Source organism: Tetrahymena thermophila (genome assembly GCF_000189635.1).
Source record: "Tetrahymena thermophila SB210 genomic scaffold scf_8254592, whole genome shotgun sequence".
Lineage (NCBI taxonomy): Eukaryota > Ciliophora > Oligohymenophorea > Hymenostomatida > Tetrahymenidae > Tetrahymena > Tetrahymena thermophila.
The window spans coordinates 409,134-431,127 of record NW_002476363.1 but is presented as its reverse complement, the minus strand read 5'-3'; the positions used below and the strand labels follow the sequence as shown (position 1 = coordinate 431,127).

The window sequence follows — 21,994 nt, the reverse complement described above, 5'->3', positions numbered from 1 at the left end:
GATTTTCTTTAAAATATTTAATAAATATATTCAAAATAATATTTTTTTTTTTTAAATTTATTAATTAGATTGAAGAGTCTTAATATATCAAAATTGCTTCAAAAATAATTCTTAAAATATGAAAAAATTTATGTAAAAATTAGTAGGGCGAAATTCATAAATTTTGATTAATCATCATTAATTATGGTTTTTTATAAATAACATGACTTAAAAAATAGAGAGAATCATAGATTAATTAATCATAATATGAAAATATTTATTATTCGATGATTTAATAGCCTGCTAAATAAGATTAGCAATACTAATTTGGAAAGTTATTAAATCTTTCATAAATTAATTTTGATCATTCACTTCACTAACAAAAAGATTAACAAATTTAGTAATGCTAAATAGTTAACTTTTAAAATAAATGAAAATAAATCAATTTTTATTAATAATATAGTTACTCTTATAATCAATTAAGCGATTTAAATAAATAAGAAAGGAATATCTATAATTAACAAAGTTATGTAAAATGGCTTAATAAAGATATTTAATTTAGAAGCTAGCCTCCTTAATAAAATTATTAATACTAATATGAATGAACGAACAATCAATCATAAACTAAAATCTTTCATAAATTTATTTTAATTATTCATTTTTATTATTAATAAACTTAGTAAAGCATTATAAACAACTTATAATATGATTAAAATTAATAAATTTATTTATAAACCAATTTAAGTTATTAGTAACTCTTATTATTAATAAAGTTATTCAAATAGATAGGAAAACATTATCTATGACAAATAAAAAAATTATTTAAGTGGTTCAAAAACTATTTGAGTTAGTGATAAATTATTCAAATGAAAGCTTCTAAAGCAAGATATCTAAATAGATAAATTAGTAATTATTAATAAAATGAGAAACATAAAAACTAAAATCTATCAATCAATAATAATTAATCTAATTATTCTTAAAAATGTTTTAATAGTAAACAGAATAATTTATTATGTTAATAATCCAAATTTATAAACAAAACTCAAAAATTAACAATTACGGAAATGTAAAAAAAGAAGTGTATGGTTTTGGAATATAGTTAAAACTGTTGGAATAGCAGGTAATATATTATGTTATTATTGTGATTAAAAAGATGATTCTGTTATTTTAATTAATAATAATAGATGGGTCTATATAATTTTAAAATTTATTTATCTTTAGATTACTTTTGTATGTTTGAATAAATTAATGAAAATGAGTTAAAAACAATAAAAAATATATAATTTTTATGTTAAGCTTATTTTTTAAAAGAAAAATATTAGCTAAATTAGTTTTCAAAAAGCAAGTTTGTTTATAAAAACAAATTTAAGAGATATTCATCATTTTTTTAATTATGCTTTTAGGAATTATATTTTTTTTTTAAGTGATAGTTATCATTTGCAATTTAACAATAAAGGTAAGTGCGCAAACTAACACTTAAATTTAATAGAATATATTTTAAGCACTACCTAAAGAAATTATAACTGACAAGGATAATTAGCCATTTGTCCCATCTTAAATGATAAAAGTAGAAGATTAATAATTGATCATTTTTATTTGTCAAGATAATTTTATTGCTCTATTTGACGAATAAAAAAATAAAATTAGAATTTTTAATGAGCCTGAACAAGTTTAATACATCCTTCTAATAGATAACTAAAAGTACTTAGTATCAGGAATGATTACAATTGCATCAATTTACCAAATTCAGCAGGAAAGTAGCGGTGATTTTTCTCTTTAATTAAAGTAGACCTTCAGCATTATTGATCTTACAATCGTTTGGATGCTTTACTTGCCAAAATAGTAAAATATCATTATTATATGCGTTGAAGGAGTACTAATCTTATATAACTACATTGAAAATGGTAAAGTGTCTTATAGTAATCAGATTTAATTTAATAATTAAAGTTTTATAGCTGGAAAAATATCTTAAGATGAAAGGTTTTTGTTTATTTGTAAAGATCCCTAAAACATATCTATATATTAGATTGAAACGAAAACAAATATTGATAAAACAATAGAAATATCAAATCTTGCTTTTTTATTAGATTTAAATTCTAGTTATCAAGTTCCTTAACTTGAGCTTCTTCAAATTGATGTCTTCTTTATTTATTATTTAGACCCTTGGTTAGGTCTTTACATTGCTGATCTGTCTCCTTTGTATTCAAACGATATGTAAGCTATTTAAAATATTTAAAGTATTTAATTCGGATTAGGAAATGTAAATTTAAGTCCAGAAACTATGTGTATGACAATTTCAAGAGATCAAAAATATCTTTACTTGGGCGTAAGATCGTAAGGTATATTAATTTTTGATATTTCTAATATTACTAATCCTATATGGTATTATCAACTCTTTGTTTAAGGCTAGGCTTACTATTTACTTCTTTCTAAAAATGAGGAAATTCTTTATTATTCTAATTCTAATGGTTTATATCAATATCAAATTACTAGTCTTTCGTTAACAAATAGTATACCAAATATGTATAACTCTCATAAATCAAAAAGTTTGTTTGATGGACCTCCTTTTTACAAATGGAGATGCTAAATATCATAGAAATCAAATGTTTTATATGCCGCTTTTGATGTAGAAATGATCTAGCGATTCTAAATTATTTTAAACAGCTAAGTAAAAGGAGATATTAGCTTGCAAATAATTGACACGCTTCCATATGCAAAAGACATAATTAGTAGTACTCCTTATATTGACAATATATGTATCGACAAAAAAGAAGAAAATTTATATATTCCCGTAACAGACTAGAACAATATTATTATGAAATACTAAATTCCTAGCTCTGCTAACTTATCTAATTCTTTATAATACACTTAGTCTTTATAGTATATAGATCCATAGTTTACTGAAAATATGAAGATCAGTTAAGATAATAAATATTTAGTGTTAGCTTATACTATAGGAGTAATGATAGTAGATCTAGAAAAGTTTGAAATTGTATCACTTTTAAAAATAAAAGACATGTAAAAAAATTGCCATGGAGTCGATTTTACTAGAGATACTAACTATATATTTGCTACTGCTAGAAATACTGGAATATGGATTATAGATTCTAAAGATAAGTATAATCTATAAATTATTTAAGTATTAAAAACTAAGGCAGGAGAGTCTGTTAAATCTTCTTAATTATATGATATTATGTATTGCTTAGATGGATTTAATGGGTTACTTATTTTTGACACTTCTGCTTTACCAAAATTGAAAAAATTATCAAATCTTAAATTACAAGGCTGGGCAAACGATATCACTTTTCTGAAAGATGAGAATTATGCTATCATTTCTACTATGGATTTAGGGATGATATCACTTATAAATTTAACTGATAAAAGAAATCCTATTTTAATATCTTAGTTTCAGATAGGTTAACAAAATTCTTAGACAACTTGCGTTGATCCTGGATTTTAATATATTTTTATTTTAAATTAGCAGAGTATTAGATACTTCCCTCTAATTAGTAATATCCTTATTCATTATGAATTTTCATTTAAATAAAGAAATTAAAATTCTAATACTGTTTTAAACAAAGATGATTACCTTTAAGTAGGACAGACATATGAGCTTAGATTAATCCCACTCTATTAATAACCAAATTAGTTGATAAATAATATTTTTATATTTTCAAATTAGTAAAAGTAAGCTTTACCTATCTGGATAAATTATATAAACACACTTTATTTAGAAATGACTATTCCAAAAGAAGCCATCAGCATTTCAAACAATTCAACTATTACTTTACTTGTTCAAACCTAGTTTTATTTAAAAAATACATCTTTTGTATATAATTCAACATCATTCATAATTTCTCCTAACTTAAGCTCTAGGATTTATCAGTATTTAAAAATTTGTGGCTTTCTTGATAGTTAAGATTTAGTGACAAGTTTATATAACCCAGAAATAACTCTAACATTTGATAATTTTGGAAGTGATTTAACTGACACTAACTAACAGATTTTAGCATTATAAATGGTAAGAAATATTATCTAAAATAGTATTGATTACAATCCTATCTTTTTTAAAGTTTAGAGTTCCTTATATTATATATTAGATTAAAAAAACAAAACTTTCCAAATTCATTCTATTTTTAATTTTGTGAGTATATAATTTTCATTCAACTCTACTTCTTCATTAATATTCGTGTAAAAGGAATATGCTAATGTAATTTCATATAGAGATGATCAAAATACTACTTTAAATTTGTAATCATCTGTTGATAGCATAAATAATATTCTGAGATAAAATATAATATATCACATTAATAATAACGATTAGAACTCTGAAAATAAAAATTATAAAGTTTAATTACTTATTTAAGATAGTTATAACAGCGATATAAACCTTTAATTAAATGTCAGTGACTTAAGTTGCCTTAAATTAAAGCAAAAGATTTAATAATTGAAGGAACTTTAGCCTCAAATATAAAAAATATCAAGCGATAGTTCATTTGCTATAGAATCTACATTTTTTATTCAATTTGATCAGAACAGCTTCTTTGATCCTGATAATATCCCTCTTAGTTACTAATTATATATATATTAAAATAATAATTATTCTATTATTCCTCCAGAACATTTTGTTAAGTTTGATGAATAAAATTTGAGAATGACAGGTACTCCATAAGCATCTAACCTTTTAGATAAACTGCACCTTAGATTAGTTGTATCTAATGGTTATAATTAGATGTATTCAGATTTCTACATAAAAATATATAATGTATCTTTAAGCTACATTTTAAATTAAGTTTTCAAATATATTGGACCTTTTGCTTTTATTTTAGGTATTTATAGATATAAAAGTTATTTTATAAACATAATTTTAAAAAATAAAACATTTTATAGCTAAGAAACAGCTTAAATTAACAAAGTTTATAGAAAAAAGATAACTTTGATAGGAAACGAGTTAATCATAACTGAATTATTTTTTAATAAATTCTAAAGGAAGAACATATCGAAAATGATGTTGAAGCTAGAAAAAAATAATACTGAAATTTAAAATGATATAGTTTCATTTGCTTAGCTTGATTAAGATAACATAACTTAGAAACAATTTCTATCAAACCCCAATACATTTTTTAGTACATAGGGCAACCAAAATACTACTCAAATATGGATTAAACAGTTTAATATAAATTCATAATTTCTAGATTAAAAAATAGATCAAGAAAATCTTTAAATACATAAATAAACTTCAAATTTAACTAAATAGAAAACATTGAGTGTTAGCAAAAATAAGAGAAATACAAATTAACTATTTAACAACAAAAAAATTCATTAAGATATAAGTACTTCAATAGCTCCAGCTTAGCAAAAAAATTTCTCATTTGTAAAGAAAGCTACTAAAAAGTTGAGTGAGCAGGAAGAAAAGATTGTTTAGATTATAAAGAAGAATTTGGAAGAGACTAAAACAAAGAATTTTTTAGATTAAGATATGATATTTAAATTGTGCTACTCTCATGCATATATAGTCAATAATTTCCTTTCATAAAGTAATAATAAATTGAATAATTAATATTTGAATGATGATAAAATTTTAGATATAAAAATAAGTGCAGATAAATTATTTTTAAAGATGCTTTAGAATGATATAAAAATTAAATTCTAAGGAAATAATTTGAAGATATCTGAATACAGCAAAGAGTACCGTAACTAGCATAGCAGATTTAATTATTGTTTAAATGCAAAAGTCATCGATTATCTACTTTAATTAGACGCAAGAACAAATATTGTTTATTCTTACTTAAAAGAGTATTCAAAAAAGCAGATGAATTTTACTGATAATGATTGGTACAAAGCTTTTGTTTAAATAGAGCCAACTAATGAATTAGATTGTCATGGAATACCAATTCCATTTTCTAATGTTATTGTGAAAGAAAGTAGCATTTTGAACTGTTTAAGCCATTTAGATTTATACACCAGCAAAGACTAATTATTTGATGAAATCTGGTAACATGGAATCAGTCCTACACTTATTAAGCAAGCTCTTATTTTCGACTCTCTGGGATTATTAAATATAAATTCAAAAAAACGCACAATTAGTAAATCGAAAGGCGAATCGATTTTTATTTAGCAACATCAAATCTTTTCTGTTGAAGCATTTAAATTCAAGAAATAGACTCGAATTTAATTTCTTAGAAAAATGCTCAACTTAGAATACGAAAGACTACCTATATCTAAATATTAATCACTGCCAAGCTGGATTTAATTTGATTGTAAAAATGGAGTAATTATTTTGGAAGGAATTCCTTCTCATTCAGATTAAGAAGAAATCTTGATAAGAGTTTATAATGTGAAAAACTATATTATGATGTAGTATATCCTAAAAGTTATTGATGAAGAATCTGAAGAATTGTAAATTTAATTGAATATTCCATAATATTTTGCAGTAAATTAAACAGATATTATTAATGAATCACCTGTTAAAATAACAAATTATTCTGCGATTGGAAATACTGCTGATTAAATATTACCAAATACCAATAAGAATAAATGTACAATAAATTAAAAGATACAAAAAGAATTAAAAATTTATAAAAAATAAGGTAATATTGATGATTAATTAAACTAATACCATTCTCCTTTCAATAAACAAATAGATCCTAATATTTAACTATCAATGGATCAATCTCTTAGAGATTCTTCAGAAATTTTTAGCAAATTTTAAAACTTATATAAGCGATAAAATACAGCAAGTAGTTTTTCATAATAAATGAGCAATTAAATTAAAAATCCAAATCAATCTTAATCTAATAAGAATTAAAAATATATGAAAAACTAACTTAAATCAAAATCAATGTCTTTAATTGATCTCCCAAATTTTATAGTTCAGCAAGATGAAGACTCTTCATATTCATTAGAAATAGATCAATTAGAGTAAAATAATATTTTAGCAAATGAAAATAAATTTAATATAAAATTACACAGCACTTCTATTTTCTCAAACCCATTTTCCTAATATAAAAGTAATTGAAAAGTTAATATATAAAAATTTTATTTAGTTTCTTTTTTTGTACAAAATCGTTTTATAAGTAAAAATGAAACATAAATTAGCTATTAAAATATTTTAATATATAACTTTCATAAACAATTAAGTTTAGAGTTTTTTCAATTATAATTAATCTAATTTGCATCATACTTTTGGTTAGAGGCATTTCCTTTAATTTTAACCTGTATTACTTAAAAGGGGTGAAATATATTATAAAACAATAAGTCTATCCATCCTACAATAAATAGATTTTTTTAAATTGATTTCTAATATCCTATCCTCCATAAAAAAATTAAAATAGAAAAGTCTTGCCAATAGGATGTTGGAATAACACTTTTTTTATATATATTGTATCAAATATTCTTTATATATTTTAGAAATTGATATTTTACTTTAATAAATATTTTGAAACAAAGATTAGCAAAAAATTACATTAAATAGTTCATTCATATTCCATAATTTCTTTCAGCTATATTTAATCAAATATAAATTAAAGATGTCATATTTTTAAATAGCTACTATCTTAAGCAGTATCATATTATTAATAAGAGCATAGGAGTTATTTTAATCATAATAAACAATATATTAAGCTTCGCCTAAGCAAGTAATAACTATTAATGAAAATTAACCTGTTATACCAACTCAAATGCTTTTAGTAGATGATTCATAATTAATCTTATTTATCACTCAAGAAAATTATATAGGGCTTTTTGATGAGAGGAAAAATAAGTTGAAAATTACAGGAACTTCTGAATAAGTTTAGTTAATCATGATAATTGATAATTAGTAGTACTTTTTAGCAGCAATGGTCACATACGCATCAGTTTATCAAATTCAGTAAGACAAGAATAATGATTATTTTCTTGCTCAATAGTAGACCTTAAGTATTGATATTAAAGTGATTTATATGTTATACCTTTCTATTTCAAATAATATTCTTCTTTTAAGTTACGATGGAATAGTAATGATATATTAGTATGTTGGAAATGGGAATATATCTTATAAAAATAAACTTTTATACGATAAATTCAATTTTTTATCTGCGTAAGTAACTCAAGATGAGAGATTTATGTTTTCTAATTTATCATCAAATGACATAGCTATATTTTAAATAGAAAAGAATGTCAATATTCAAGGTACTATAGAAATCTCTAATTTAGTATATTTAAGTAGTATATATTGTGAGTATTGGATTGTCTAGCTCATTCTTCTCAAAAATTTTATCTATTACATTGATCCATGGAAAGGTCTCTATTTTGCAGATTTATCGCCTTTATATTAAAATCCAATGTCTCCTAAAAATATTAAACCTACTAAATTTGGATTAGGAAGTACCAATTTAAGCACAACTACTTATTGTATGGCTATTTCGAGTGATCAAAATTATCTTTACTTAGGTGTAAGATCTTAGGGTATTTTAATTTATGACATATCAAACATTTCAAATCCTATTTGGTATTATTAGATCTTTGTTTAAGGCCAGCCTTATTATTTACTTATTTCCAATAAAGGATAAACTCTTTATTACTCTAATTCTAATGGTCTGTACCAATACCAATAAATTAGGTTATCTTTCACAAAAAATACGCCAAATATGCATAATTCTCATAAGTCAAAAAGCTTGTTTGATGGACCTCCGCTTTTCAAATGGAGATGCTAAATATTGAAAAAATCGAATGTTTTATATGCTGCTTTTGATGTAAATATGCTCTAGCGATTCTAAGTTATCAAAAACAACCAAGTAAAAGGAGATATTTAATTATATTAGATAGACACTCTTCCATATGCATAAGACATAACCAATTCTACACCTTATATTGAAACAATATGTGTTGATAAAAACGAAGATTACTTGTACGTTCCTATTGCTGATTAGACAAACATTATCTTGAAATACTAAATCCCAAATTCTGCTAATTCATCTGCCCCTTTGCAAAATGTATAGTATCTACAATACAATAATGTTTAGTATGCTGAATCATTAAAAATAAGCTAAGATAGCAAATATATGGTAATGGCTTATTCGATAGGAGTATTGATCATAGACATAGAAAAGTTTGAAGTGCTCTCTCTTTTAAATATCTAAGATATGTAAGCTAATTGCTATGGAGCAGAATTTACTAGAGATACAAATTATATATTTGCTACAGCTAGAAATATAGGGGTATGGATTATAAATGCTTAAGATAAATAAAATCCATTTATTATATAAGTTTTAAAAACCAAAGCTGCAGAAACTGTCATAGCTTCTAAGTTATATGACATAATGTATTGCTTAGATGGATTTAACGGATTACTTATATTTGACACTTCAGCTCTTCCTAATATTAAAGTACTAAGTAATTTTAAATTATAAGGCTGGGTTAATGATATTACTTTATTGAATGATGAAAGTTTTGGAATAATATCAACTATGGATGTAGGAATGTTAACTCTTATCAACTTAAATGATAAAAGCAATCCAATTCTAGTATCTTCATATTAGATAGGTTAATAAAATTCTTATTCTACTTGCGTTGACTCCAGCATGTAATATTTATATATTTTGAACTAGTAAGGTATTAGATATTTTCCTCTCGACAGTGATGTTCTTATTCATCACGAATTCTCAATTAAATAGTTTGACTAAAATTCTAAAGGAAGGGTAGTTTTAAGCTAAGATGATTTCTTGCAAGTTGGATAGACATATGAACTGAGATTAATACCACTATACCAATAACCAAATTAATTAATAAATAATATATTTATATATTAAAACTAATAATAGCAAGCTATACCTATCTGGATCAACTAAATAAGTAAACTTTATTTAGAAATGACTATACCAAAAGAAGTTGTTAGTTTTTCAAGTAATTCTATTATTACTTTGATTGTCCAGACCCAGTTTTCTTTGAATAATTCTTCATTTATTTAAAATTCAACATCTTTTGTAATATCTCCTAGTCTAAGTAATAAGATTTACTAGTATTTAAAAATTAGCGGTTTCATTAATATCTAGGATCTAGTAACGGATTTGTATAATCCAGAAATCACACTTAATTTTAATGATTTCGGAAATGATATAACTGACCCTGCTTAGCAAATTCAAGTATTAAAAATGGTAAGAAATATTCTATAAAATAGTATTGATTATAGTCCTATTTAATTTAAAGTTTAGAGCTCTCTAAATTATATTTTAGATTAAAAAAATAATTCCTTCCAAGTCAATTCAATATCTTCCTTTGTGAGCATTTAGCTTTCATTCAGTGCTAATTCTAAATTAATTTTTGTGTAAAAAGATTATCCAAATGTAATTTCTTATCGTGATGACTAAAATACTACTTTGAATATATAATCATCTGCAGAAAGTATTAACAATATTTTGAGAGAAAATATTTTATATTATATAATTGAATCCTAAATTAATTATAATAAGCAGTATTAAGTTAATTTAGTTATTTAAGATGGTATAAATTCTAATATTAATACTAAATTTAATGTGAGCGACTTAAGTTTTCTTAAATAAAAATAAAATATAAAATAATTAAAAGAATTACAATCTTAAATTGAAAAAATATCTAGTGATAACACATTTGCTATAGAATCCACATTTTTTATTTAATTTGATCACAATACCTTCATAGATCCTGATGAAATTCCTCTGTCATACTAACTACAAGTATTTTAAAATAATAATTATTCATCTATTCTCCCTGAATATTTTCTTAAGTTTGATGAACAAAATCTGAGAATATCAGGTAGTCCATAAGCATCTAATCTCTTTGATATAATACACCTTAGATTAGTTGTTTCAAATGGTTACAACTAATTATAATCAGACTTTTACATCAAAATTTATAATATTTCTTTAACTTACTTTTTAAATTTATTCCTAAAATATATTGGACCAGTAGCATTTATTTTAGGAATTTATAGGTATAAAAGTTATTTTATCAATATAATGTTTAAAAATAAAACAATATACAGCTAAGAGTTTGCACATATCAATAAGTTATACAGAAAAAAGATTACTTTAATAGAAAACGAGCTGACTGTTGCATAGGAGTTTTTAAAGGAATTTCAGAGAAAAAATATTTTCAAATAGAAAAATTAATAAATTGAAAAAAATTAGTTTGGATATTTAAGCGATATTGTTTCATTTAGATAGATTGATCCAGAGAATTCTAATTTTAGACCTTCTTTTTGTAGCAGCAATTAGTTATTTAATTCATAAATATAGTTAAATTTTACATGTTAAGGTTTTAAGCAATAAAATAATACTTCTTCATGCATTTTTTAAGCTTCTTAAATTCTAAAAAGTAGCAACAATAATAAAATCTAAAATATTTCCATAAATAAAACTATAAAAAAGAATAACAAATTAAGAAAAAATAAAATAAATACAAACTAAAAAATGCAAAAACAATATTTTAATAATTTAACTCTGCTTTTTTCAAGAAATAACTTTATTACAAATAAAGAAAAAAACAGCATAAGTGAACAAGAAAAAAAAAGAATTTAAATTATTAAGAAAAGTCTCTTAGAGGTTAAAATAAATAATTTTTATGATTAAGATTTAATATTTAATCAGTGCTACTCTCATCCACAAATAGTTAGTAATATCCTTTCATCAACTAGCTTAACCGATAATTTACAATATTGTAATCAAATTAAATTATTTAACATCAAGATAAGTGCTGATAAATTATTTTCTAATATGATTTAGAATGACTTAAAAATAAAATACTAAGGAAGTTACTTGAGAGTAGCTGATTATGCAATAGAATATTAAAAAAATAATAGCAGATTTAATTATTGCTTAAATGCTTAGGTGGTAGATTATCTTCTTTAAATAGACATAAAAACGAACATTGTTTACTCATACTTATAGGAATACTCAAAAAAATAGAAGAATGTAACAGAAAATGATTGGTACAAAACTTTCGTTCAAATTGAACCAACAAATGAGCTAGATTGTACTGGAACCATAATACCTTTTTCAAATGTTAGTGTTAATGAAAGTAGTTTATTGAACTGTTTATATAATCTTGAATTATATAACAGTATGGACTAACCATTTGACGAAATTTGGTAGCATGGTATTAGCCCAGTTCTCCTAAAATAAGCCCTTATATTTGAGTCTCTAGGATTATTAAATAACAATTAAAATAAAAGCATAATTAATTAGCCGAAAGGTGAGTCAATTTTTATTCATTAACATCAAATATTTTCTGTTGAAGCGTTTTAATTGAAGAAATAGAGTAAATTAAATTTCATTCAAAAAATGCTTAACTTACAGTACGAAAGATTACCTATTTCTAAATACTAATATTTACCTAACTGGATTTAGTTAGATTGTAGAAGTGGACTAATAAGTCTAGAAGGAATCCCTACTTCTTTAGATCATGAAGAAATATTGATTAGAATTTATGATGTTAAAAACTATATAATCAGGTAATTTAACCTTAAGATCATTCCTGAGTAGCCTAAAGAACTGATGATCCAACAAAACATTCCTTTATTTTAAACTTAAAATTAGACAAAAATCAAAAGATAAATGAGTATTAATCAAAGTAAGAATCCCTTAATTACTAATTTAAGATATCGCGTTTTCAATAATAGCGTAAAAAACAAAATTATATTAAACTAAAACCCATAAAAATAATAAATATTTTAGCTAAAGAAATTAAAAACGGTTGATAATTAATTAAGGTAATAAGAATCTATTAATTAGCCTCATTTAGATGCTTATCTTTAAGTGAATTAATTTAAAAAATTATATTAATAGTAATACACATTAAATCCAAGGACTAAAATAAATAAATAAATTCAATTGACAAACTAAGTTAAATCTTTTTAAAATACTAAAAAATAAAAAATAAAATCCTAAAGTAAAATAAAATAAAAATAATTAATTAGACAACCTAAGAATAAAAGAGATTAAGATTCATTTGAATCTTTAGATATTAATTAGTTTGAATCAAATAAAGTATCATTTAGTGAAAACAAAAGTAACATAGAATTAAATAATACATTATCGATTGCAAATCCTTTTTTTAGATTAAAATATTAATAATGAAATTAATTTGGCTTGAAGTTTATTTTATTTATTAAATATATCATTGAAATAAATATATAAAAAATTTTATAAATAAGTATTTGTGCATTTTAAATTAGTATATATGATATCATCTTAGTGATATTTCATTTTGAGATTATTAATTAAAATATTAGAGCTGATATTTGCTAGTAATTTTTAAAATCTGCAAAAATGTTTAATTTTATACTCTTGAGACCTACCTATATTTGTTTTTATTAAATCAATTAACAAATTTAAAATCTAATCATCAAAAATATTTATGAAATATATATATATATAGTACCCTAGGGTACTGTCTTTTACAAGGCTTACTGTCAGTACAATAATATATATTAATGAAAACCCGCAAAAATTAGAAAAAATATTGAAAATATTATTTGAAAACTTTATATACTCTTTATTTAGATTTTATATTCAATTTATGAATTTTATTAAATAGTGATTTTACTTACTTTTTCATAAATATTTTAATTTCTTTTTTTCATTTTAAATTAAAAATAATCCAGGCATTAAAATATAATGCCATCTATTTCATCATATTTTAATACCTGGATTACAAAATATTTTTTTCTTAATTTAACAATTAAATTTTTTACATTTATTTTTATAAGTATTTATTAAATTTTTTATTATTTTGAAAGATAATCAGTAATTAAAAATCATGATATCCATCATATTTTAATTCCTGGATTAGCAATAAATTAAAAAAATGCAGATTTAGTAAATTCTAATATAAGTCAATTTTATTTAATATTATCAAGTATTTTCTATTGAATCTTTTAAATTCTAGAAATATGGATTATATTTAATTTTTTAGAAAATACTAAACTTTGGATACGAAATACTTCCTACATCTAAATATTAATCACTCGATTAGATTTTATTTTAAAAATGGAATAATTATTTTGGAAAGAATTTCTTCACATTCAGATTAAGAAGAAATAATGATAAGAGTTTACATTCTGAAATACTATATTATGATGTAGCATATTCTAAAAATTATAGATGAGCGATCTGAAGAATTCTAAATTTAATAGAAATTATCATCGTATTTTACATTAAATTCAACAAATATTATTAATGAATCACCTTTTAAAATAACAAATTATTCTATGTTAGAAAAAAATACCAAAAATAATAAATGTACAATAAACTAAAAAATAAAAAAAGGATTAATAATTCATAAAAAATAAAGTAATATAGAGGATTAAGCTAAAACCATTCTCCATTAAATAAGCAAATAGATCCTAGTTTTTTAATTATAAATGAATAAATTTCTTAGTGACTCTTCAATATTTTTTAATTAATTTAAAAACTTAAAAATACCTATCCAACTATTCTTATCTTATCAAATTTTTTGCCCGTAAAGTACAATTAGTGGCTTTACTTAATAGAAGAGTAATTAATTTAAAAATATAAATTAGCCTTCATCTAAAAATAATTAAGTACACGTAAAAAACTAACTAAAATCAAAATTAATATCTTAATAGACCTCCCAAATTATAAAGTACAAATAGACTGCATTATCACTAGAAATATACTAATAAAAATAAAGTAATATTATAGCAAATTAAAATAAATTAAATAGCACTTCAGTTAACTCAAAAATAACTGAATAGTTAATAAAGAAGGAAGAGGATTTTTATAAAAATTTGATATTTTTGTAGTTTTGTATAAAATTATTTTGTAAATTAAATCTTTTTCCTATTAACTGTTGAAAAATTTTAATATTTAACTTTGGTAATTTACATATTTCTTAAAGTATTTGTGTCAAAAAGTTAACTTTATTTATTGGTTCGATTCATTTTGTGTTTATCTGTTATGGGTGAAATATATTATATAACAATAAGTCAAACGCTCTTTAGTAAATAGAATTTTTTAAATAGATTTTTTAATATCTTCATACAAAAAATTAAAATCAAAAACTCTTTTCAATAGTGTAGGCATCGCATATCTTCCTTTATATATTATCAATGTTTCTTATTATATTTTTAATTAATATATTTACAATAATAGTTAGAAACAATAATTAGCCAAAAAAGCACTAAATAGAATTCGTATACATAAAGTTCTTTCAAATCTATTTAATCAAATATAAAACAAATATGTCTTATTTTTAAATAGCTGCAATCCTAAGCAATATCATATTTTTTGTAAGTACATAGGGGTTATTTTAATCTTAATAATAAAGTATATTTTAAGCGTTACCTAAATAAGTGATAAATATTAATGAAAATTAGCCTGCAGTACCAACTCAAATGCTTATAATAGAAGATTCACAACTAATTATATTTATCAGTAAAGAAAACTATATTGGGCTTTTTGATGAGAAGAAAGATAAGATGAAAGTCATTAACACTTCTGAATAAGTTTAGTCAATCTTGATATTTGATAATTAGTAATATTTATTAGCAGCAATGATCACATATACATCAATTTATCAAATTCAGTTAGATAAAAATAATGATTACTTTCTTGCTGAAAGGTAGACATTAAGTTTAGATCTTAAAGTAATTTGCATGCTATACCTTCCTATTGCAAATGATATCTTTATTTTAAGCTAACATGGAGTAGTAACGATATATTAGAATTTAGGAAATGGTAATATATAAAAAAAAAATAAATTCTAATATGATAAATTGAGTTTTTTATATGCATAAGTAACTCAAGATGAGAGATTTATGTTTTGTAGTTTATCACTAAAAGATATAGTTATATTTTAAATAGAAAAGAATGTCAAAACTGATGGCATTGTAGAAATTTCAAATCTAACCTATTTAATTAGTATTTATAGTGACTATTGGATTGTTTAGCTCATTTTTCTCAACAATTTTATATATTACATTGATTCATGGTAAGGTCTCTATTTTGCAGATTTATTACCTTTTTTTTAGAATCCCCAGTCTGTTAAAAATATTAAACCTACTAAATTCGGATTAGGAAGTATCAATTTAAGCCCAACTACTTATTGTATGGTTATTTCGAGTGATTAAAAATATCTTTACTTAGGTGTAAGATCGTAGGGTATTTTAATTTATGACATTTCAAACATTTCAAATCCTATTTGGTATTATTAGCTCTTTGCTTAAGGTCAAGCTTATTGTTTAATCATTTCCAATAAAGGATAAGCTCTTTATTACTCTAATTCTAATGGTTTGTATCAATACCAATAAACTGAGTAATCTTTCACAAATAAAACACCAAATATGTATAATTCTCATAAGTCAAAAAGTTTGTTTGAAGGACCTCCATTTTACAAATGGAGATGCTAAATATTACAAAAGTCAAATGCTTTATTTGTTTCTTTTGATGTAGACTATATTTAGAGATTCTAAATTATTAAAAATAACCAACTAAAAGGAGATATTAATTTATAAAAGATAGACATTCTTCCATACGCAAAAGACGCGACAACTTCTACACCTTATATTGAAAATGTATGCATTGATAAAAATGAAGATTATTTGTACATTCCTGTAACTGATTAAACTAACATTATTTTGAAATATTAAATTCCAAGTTCTATTAATTCATCTGCCCCTTTGTAATACAAACAGTCTTTACAATACAGTAATGTTTAGTATGCTGAATCCTTAAAATTAAGCTAAGATAATAGATATATGGTAGTAGCTTATTCAGTAGGAGTGATGATCGTAGATATTGAAAAGTTTGAAGTGCTCTCTCTTTTAAGTATTTAAGATATGTAAATTAATTGCTATGGAGCAGAATTTACTAGAGATACAAATTATATATTTGCTACTGCTAGAAACATAGGGGTATGGATTATAAATGCTAAGGATAAATAAAATCCATTTGTTATTTAAGCACTAAAAACAAAAGCTGCAGAAACTGTAAAAACTTCTAACTTATATGATATAATGTATTGCTTAGATGGATTTAATGGATTACTTATATTTGATACTTCAGCTCTTCCTAACGTTGTAATACTAAGTAATCTTAAATTATAAGGCTGGGTTAATCATATTACTTTATTGAGTGATGAAAATTTTGGGATAATATCAACTATGGATGCAGGAATGCTATCTCTCGTTAATTTAAAAGATAAAAGTAATCCAATTCTAGTATCTTCATATTAGATAGGTTAATAAAATTCCTAATCTACTTGCGTCGACCCCAGCATGTAATACTTACTTATATTGAATTCATAAGGTATCAGATATTTTCCTCTTGACAGTGATGTTCTTATTCATCATGAGTTCTCAATTAAATAGTTTGACTAAAATTCTAAAGGAAGGGTAGTTTTAAGCTAAGAAGATTTCTTGCTGGTTGGATAGACATATGAACTTAGATTAATCCCACTATACCAATAACCAAATTAATTAATAAATAATATATTTATATATTAAAACGAACAAAAGTAAGCTTTACCTAGTTGGATTAATTAAATAAACAAACTTTATTTAGAAATGACTATCCCAAAAGAAGCTGTTAGTATTTCAAATCATTCTATTATTACTTTGCTTGTCCAAACCCAGTTTTCTTTGAATAATTCTTCTTTTATTTAAAATTTAACATCTTTTGTAGTATCTCCTAGTCTTAGTAGTAAGATTTACTAGTATTTAAAAACTTGCGGTTTCATTAATAGCTAAGATTTAGTAACGGATTTGTATAATCCAGAAGTCACACTTAATTTTAATGATTTCGGAAATGATTTAACTGACCCTAATTAGTAAATTCAAGTACTAAAAATGGCAAGAAATATTCTATAAAATAGTATAGATTATAGTCCTATTTAATTTAAAGTTTAGAGCTCTCTAAATTATATTTTAGATTAAAAAAAGAATTCCTTCTAAGTCCATTCATTTTCTAACTAATTGAGCATTTAATTTTCATTCAGCGCTGCTTCATCTTTAATTTTTGTTTAAAAAGAGTATCCGAATGTTATTTCTTATCGTGATGATTAAAATACCACTTTGAATATTTAATCATCATCTGTTGAGAGTATTAACAATATTTTAAGAGGCATTATTTTATATCATATAATTCAAAGTTAAAATAATGATAATATTAATAATCAGTATTAAGTTAATTTACTTATTTAAGATGGTATAAATTCTAATATTAATGGTAAATTTAATGTGAGCGATTTAAGTTTTCTTAAATAAAAATAAAATATTAAATAATTAAAAGAATTACAATCTTAAATTGAAAAAATATCTAATGATAGCACATTTGCTATAGAATCCACATTTATTATTTAATTTGATCGCAATACCTTCATAGATCCTGATGGAATCCCTCTTTCTTACTCATTATTAATATATATAAATAATAATTATTCATCTATTCATTCTGAATATTTTTTGAAGTTTGATGAATAAAATCTGAGAATGACAGGTACTCCATAAGCATCTAATCTCTTCGAAATAATACACCTTAGATTAGTTGTTTCAAATGGTTACAACTAATTATCATCAGACTTTTACATCAAAATTTATAATATTTCTTTCACCTACTTATTAAATTTATTGCTAAAATATATTGGACCAGTTGCATTTATTTTAGGAATTTATAGGTATAAAAGTTATTTTATCAATATAAAATTTAAAAATAAAACATTATACTGCTAAGAGTTAGCATATATTAATAAGTTATACAGAAAAAAGATTACTTTAATTGAAAATGAGCTGGTTGTGGCATAGGCGTTTTTGAAAGAATTTTAGAGCAAAAATATATTCAAAAAGCAGACAATTTAAATACAAAAAGATTTCTTTGGAAATTAATGCAATATTATTTCGTTAGAATAGATTGATCCAGAGAATTCTAAATTTAGGCCTTCTTTTTTTAGTAACAGTTAGTTATTTAATTCATAAATAGAATTAAATTCTACATAAAAAGGTATTTAGTAAAAAAATAATAATTCTTCACTCATTTTTTAATTTTCATAAAAATTAAAAGGAAAAAACAATAACTTATTTAAACATATTTCCATAAATAAAAATATAAAAAAGAAGAAGGAATTAAGAAAAAATAAAATTAATACAAACTAAAAATTGCAAAAGCAATATTTTAAAAATTTAACTCTACTTTATTCAATAAAAAACTAATTTACAAATAAAGATAAAAAAAACCTAAGTGAACATGAAAAAAAAAGAATTTAAACTGTAAAGAATAGTCTATAGAAGGCTAAAATAAATAATTTTTATGATTAAGATTAAATATTTAATCTGTGCTACTCTCACCCTCAAATAGTTAATAATCTCCTTTCATCAACAAGCTTAACCGATAATTTACAATATTATAATCAAATTAAATTATTTAACATCAAGATAAGTGCTGATAAATTATTTTCTAATATGATTTAGAATGACTTAAAAATAATGTATGAAAGAAATTACTTGAGAATAGCTGATTATACGATAGAATACTACAATAATCATAGCAGATTTAATTATTGTTTAAATGCTTAGGTGGTAGATTATCTTCTTTAACTAGACATAAGAACAAATATTGTTTACTCTTACTTAAAGGAATACTCAAAAAAATAAAAGAATGTAACAGAAAATGATTGGTACAAAGCTTTCGTTCAAATTGAATCATCAGATGAAATAGATTGTACTGGAACTTTAATACCTTTTTCAAATGTTAGTGTAAATGAAAGTAGTATCTTGAACTGCTTGAGCAATCTTGATTTATATATTAGTGTGGACTAACCGTTTGACGAAATTTGGTTGCATGGTATAAGCCCAGTTCTCCTTAAATAAGCCCTTATATTTGAGTCTCTTGGATTATTAAATAACAATTCAAATAACAGCATCATTAATAAGTCAAAAGGTGAGTCAATTTTCATTCTTCAACATCAAATATTATCTGTTGAAGCATTTTAATTGAAGAAATAGAATAAATTAAATTTCTTTTAAAAAATGCTAAACTTAAACTATGAAAGAATACCTATTTCTAAATACTAATATTTACCTAACTGGATTTAACTTGATTGCAAGAGTGGGATTATAATTCTAGAAGGAATCCCTACTTCTTCAGATCATGAAGAAATCTTGATTAGAATTTATAATCTTAAAAACTATATAATCAGGTAATTTAACCTTAAAATCCTTAGCGAGCAGCCTTAAGAACTGAAGATAGGATAAAATATTCCATTATTTTAAACTTAAAATAAGACAGAAATTACAAAAGAAACTCCTATTATACAAGGTAAGTTTTCCATGCCTAATAATTAAGTAGATTGTATTTTCTGTAATAGTAAAAAAAGCAAAATTATGTTAAATAAAAATCCATAATAATAATAAGAATTTTAACTATCGAAATAAATAATTTTTGGAACCACATTCAAGTATAAAGAATCAATTTTTACTAATCCTATAGATCCCTAAATTTAAAAAATAAAAAATTAGCCCCATTAAGATGCTTTTCTTTAAGTAAATTAATTCAAAAAATTATATTAATAATAATAAACATTAAATCCAAGGACTAAAATAAATAAATAAATTCATTTGACAAACTAAGTTAAATCTTTTTAAAATAATAAAAAATAAAAAATAAAATCAAAATAATTAATTAGACAACCGAAGAATAAAATTTAAAGAGATTAAGATTCATTTGAATCATTAGACATTAATTTGATTGAATAAAATAACATATTGTTTAGTGAAAATAAAATTAGCATTGAATTAAATAAAACATAATCGATTGCAAATCCTTTATTTAGATTAAGAAATTAATAATGAAATTATTTTAGCTGAAATTTTTTTTTGATTTATTTTTTTAATATATCTTGAAAAATATATTATACAAAATTCTGTAAATAATAATTCCTGCATTTTATATATCACTGTTTATGATATTATGCTTGGTAATATTTCAAATTATGTTTATAGTATGAATTAAAATGTGTTTTAGAGCTACTTTTTAGAAAATCAGCAACAATTTTTAATTTTATACTCCTAAGATTTATATTTGATTTTATTAAATCAACTAACAAATTTAAAAAATATTCATCGAAAATATTTATGGCATATAGTGTGTTTCGTATTATATTAATTCTTCATTAGTTTTAAAAAATTTTCTAGAGTAAGTTGCCATACAAATTTTTACATTTATTTTTATAAGTATTTATTAAATTTTTATTATTTTGAAAGATAGTCAGTATTTAAAAATCATAAATCCATCATATTTTAATTCCTGGATTAGCAATAAATTAAAAAAAATGCAGATTTAGTAAATCAAAATATAAGTGAATTTTTGTTTAATATTATCTAGTATTTTCTATTGAATCTTTTAAATTCGAGAAATATGTTTAATTTTTTAGAAATATACTAAACTTTGGATACTAAATACTTCCTATATCTAAATATTAATCACTACCTAGCTCGATTGAATTTTATTGTAAAAATGGAATAATTATTTTGGAAATAATTTCTTCTTATTCAGATTAAGAAGAAATAATGATAAGAGTTTACATTCTGAAATACTATATTATGATGTAACATATTCTAAAAATTATAGATGAGCAATCTGAAGAATTCTAAATTTAATAGAAATTATCATCGTATTTTACATTAAATTCAACAAATATTATTAATGAATCACCTTTTAAAATAACAAATTATTCTATGTTTGAAAAAAATGCCAATAAGAATAAATGTACAATAAACTAAAAAATACAAATAAGGATTAATAATTCATAAAAAATAAAATAAAATCAAGGATTAAGCTAAAACCATTCTCCATTAAATAAGCAAATAGATCCTAGTTATTTAACTATAAATGAATAAATTTCTTAGTGACTCTTCAATATTTTTTAATTAATTTAAAAACTTAAAAATACCTATCCAGTTATTCTAACCTTATCAACTTTTTTCCCCTTAAAATACAGTTAGTAGCTTTACTTAATAGAAGAGTAATGAATTTAAAAATCTAAATTA

General features: G+C 22.6%; 3 protein-coding genes across 3 annotated transcripts; all 3 read left to right on the top strand. All coding sequences in view use genetic code 6, as the record gives it.

Moving 5' to 3' along the window:
• Positions 1–991: 991 nt before the first annotated feature.
• On the top strand, positions 992–6,997 carry TTHERM_00717440 (hypothetical protein; the record flags this gene model as incomplete). Its single annotated transcript, XM_001015066.2, has 2 exons — positions 992–1,099; positions 1,436–6,997. The coding sequence occupies 2 exons, from the start codon at positions 992–994 to the stop codon at positions 6,995–6,997; spliced, it is 5,670 nt and encodes a 1,889-aa protein (XP_001015066.2).
• A 511-nt stretch (positions 6,998–7,508) lies between these two features.
• On the top strand, positions 7,509–12,691 carry TTHERM_00717430 (hypothetical protein; the record flags this gene model as incomplete). The annotated part of the gene is made up of 4 exons (XM_001015065.2): positions 7,509–10,458; positions 10,543–10,927; positions 10,979–12,564; positions 12,669–12,691. 4 exons carry the CDS (start codon positions 7,509–7,511, stop codon positions 12,689–12,691), a joined length of 4,944 nt encoding a protein of 1,647 aa, XP_001015065.2.
• Positions 12,692–15,132: 2,441 nt separating this feature from the next.
• On the top strand, positions 15,133–20,673 carry TTHERM_000717429 (two component regulator propeller family protein; the record flags this gene model as incomplete). Its single annotated transcript, XM_012798340.1, has 5 exons — positions 15,133–18,179; positions 18,243–18,627; positions 18,712–18,950; positions 19,173–20,488; positions 20,632–20,673. Exons 1-5 carry the CDS (start codon positions 15,197–15,199, stop codon positions 20,671–20,673), a joined length of 4,965 nt encoding a protein of 1,654 aa, XP_012653794.1. The 5' UTR covers positions 15,133–15,196.
• Between the last annotated feature and the right edge of the window lie 1,321 nt (positions 20,674–21,994).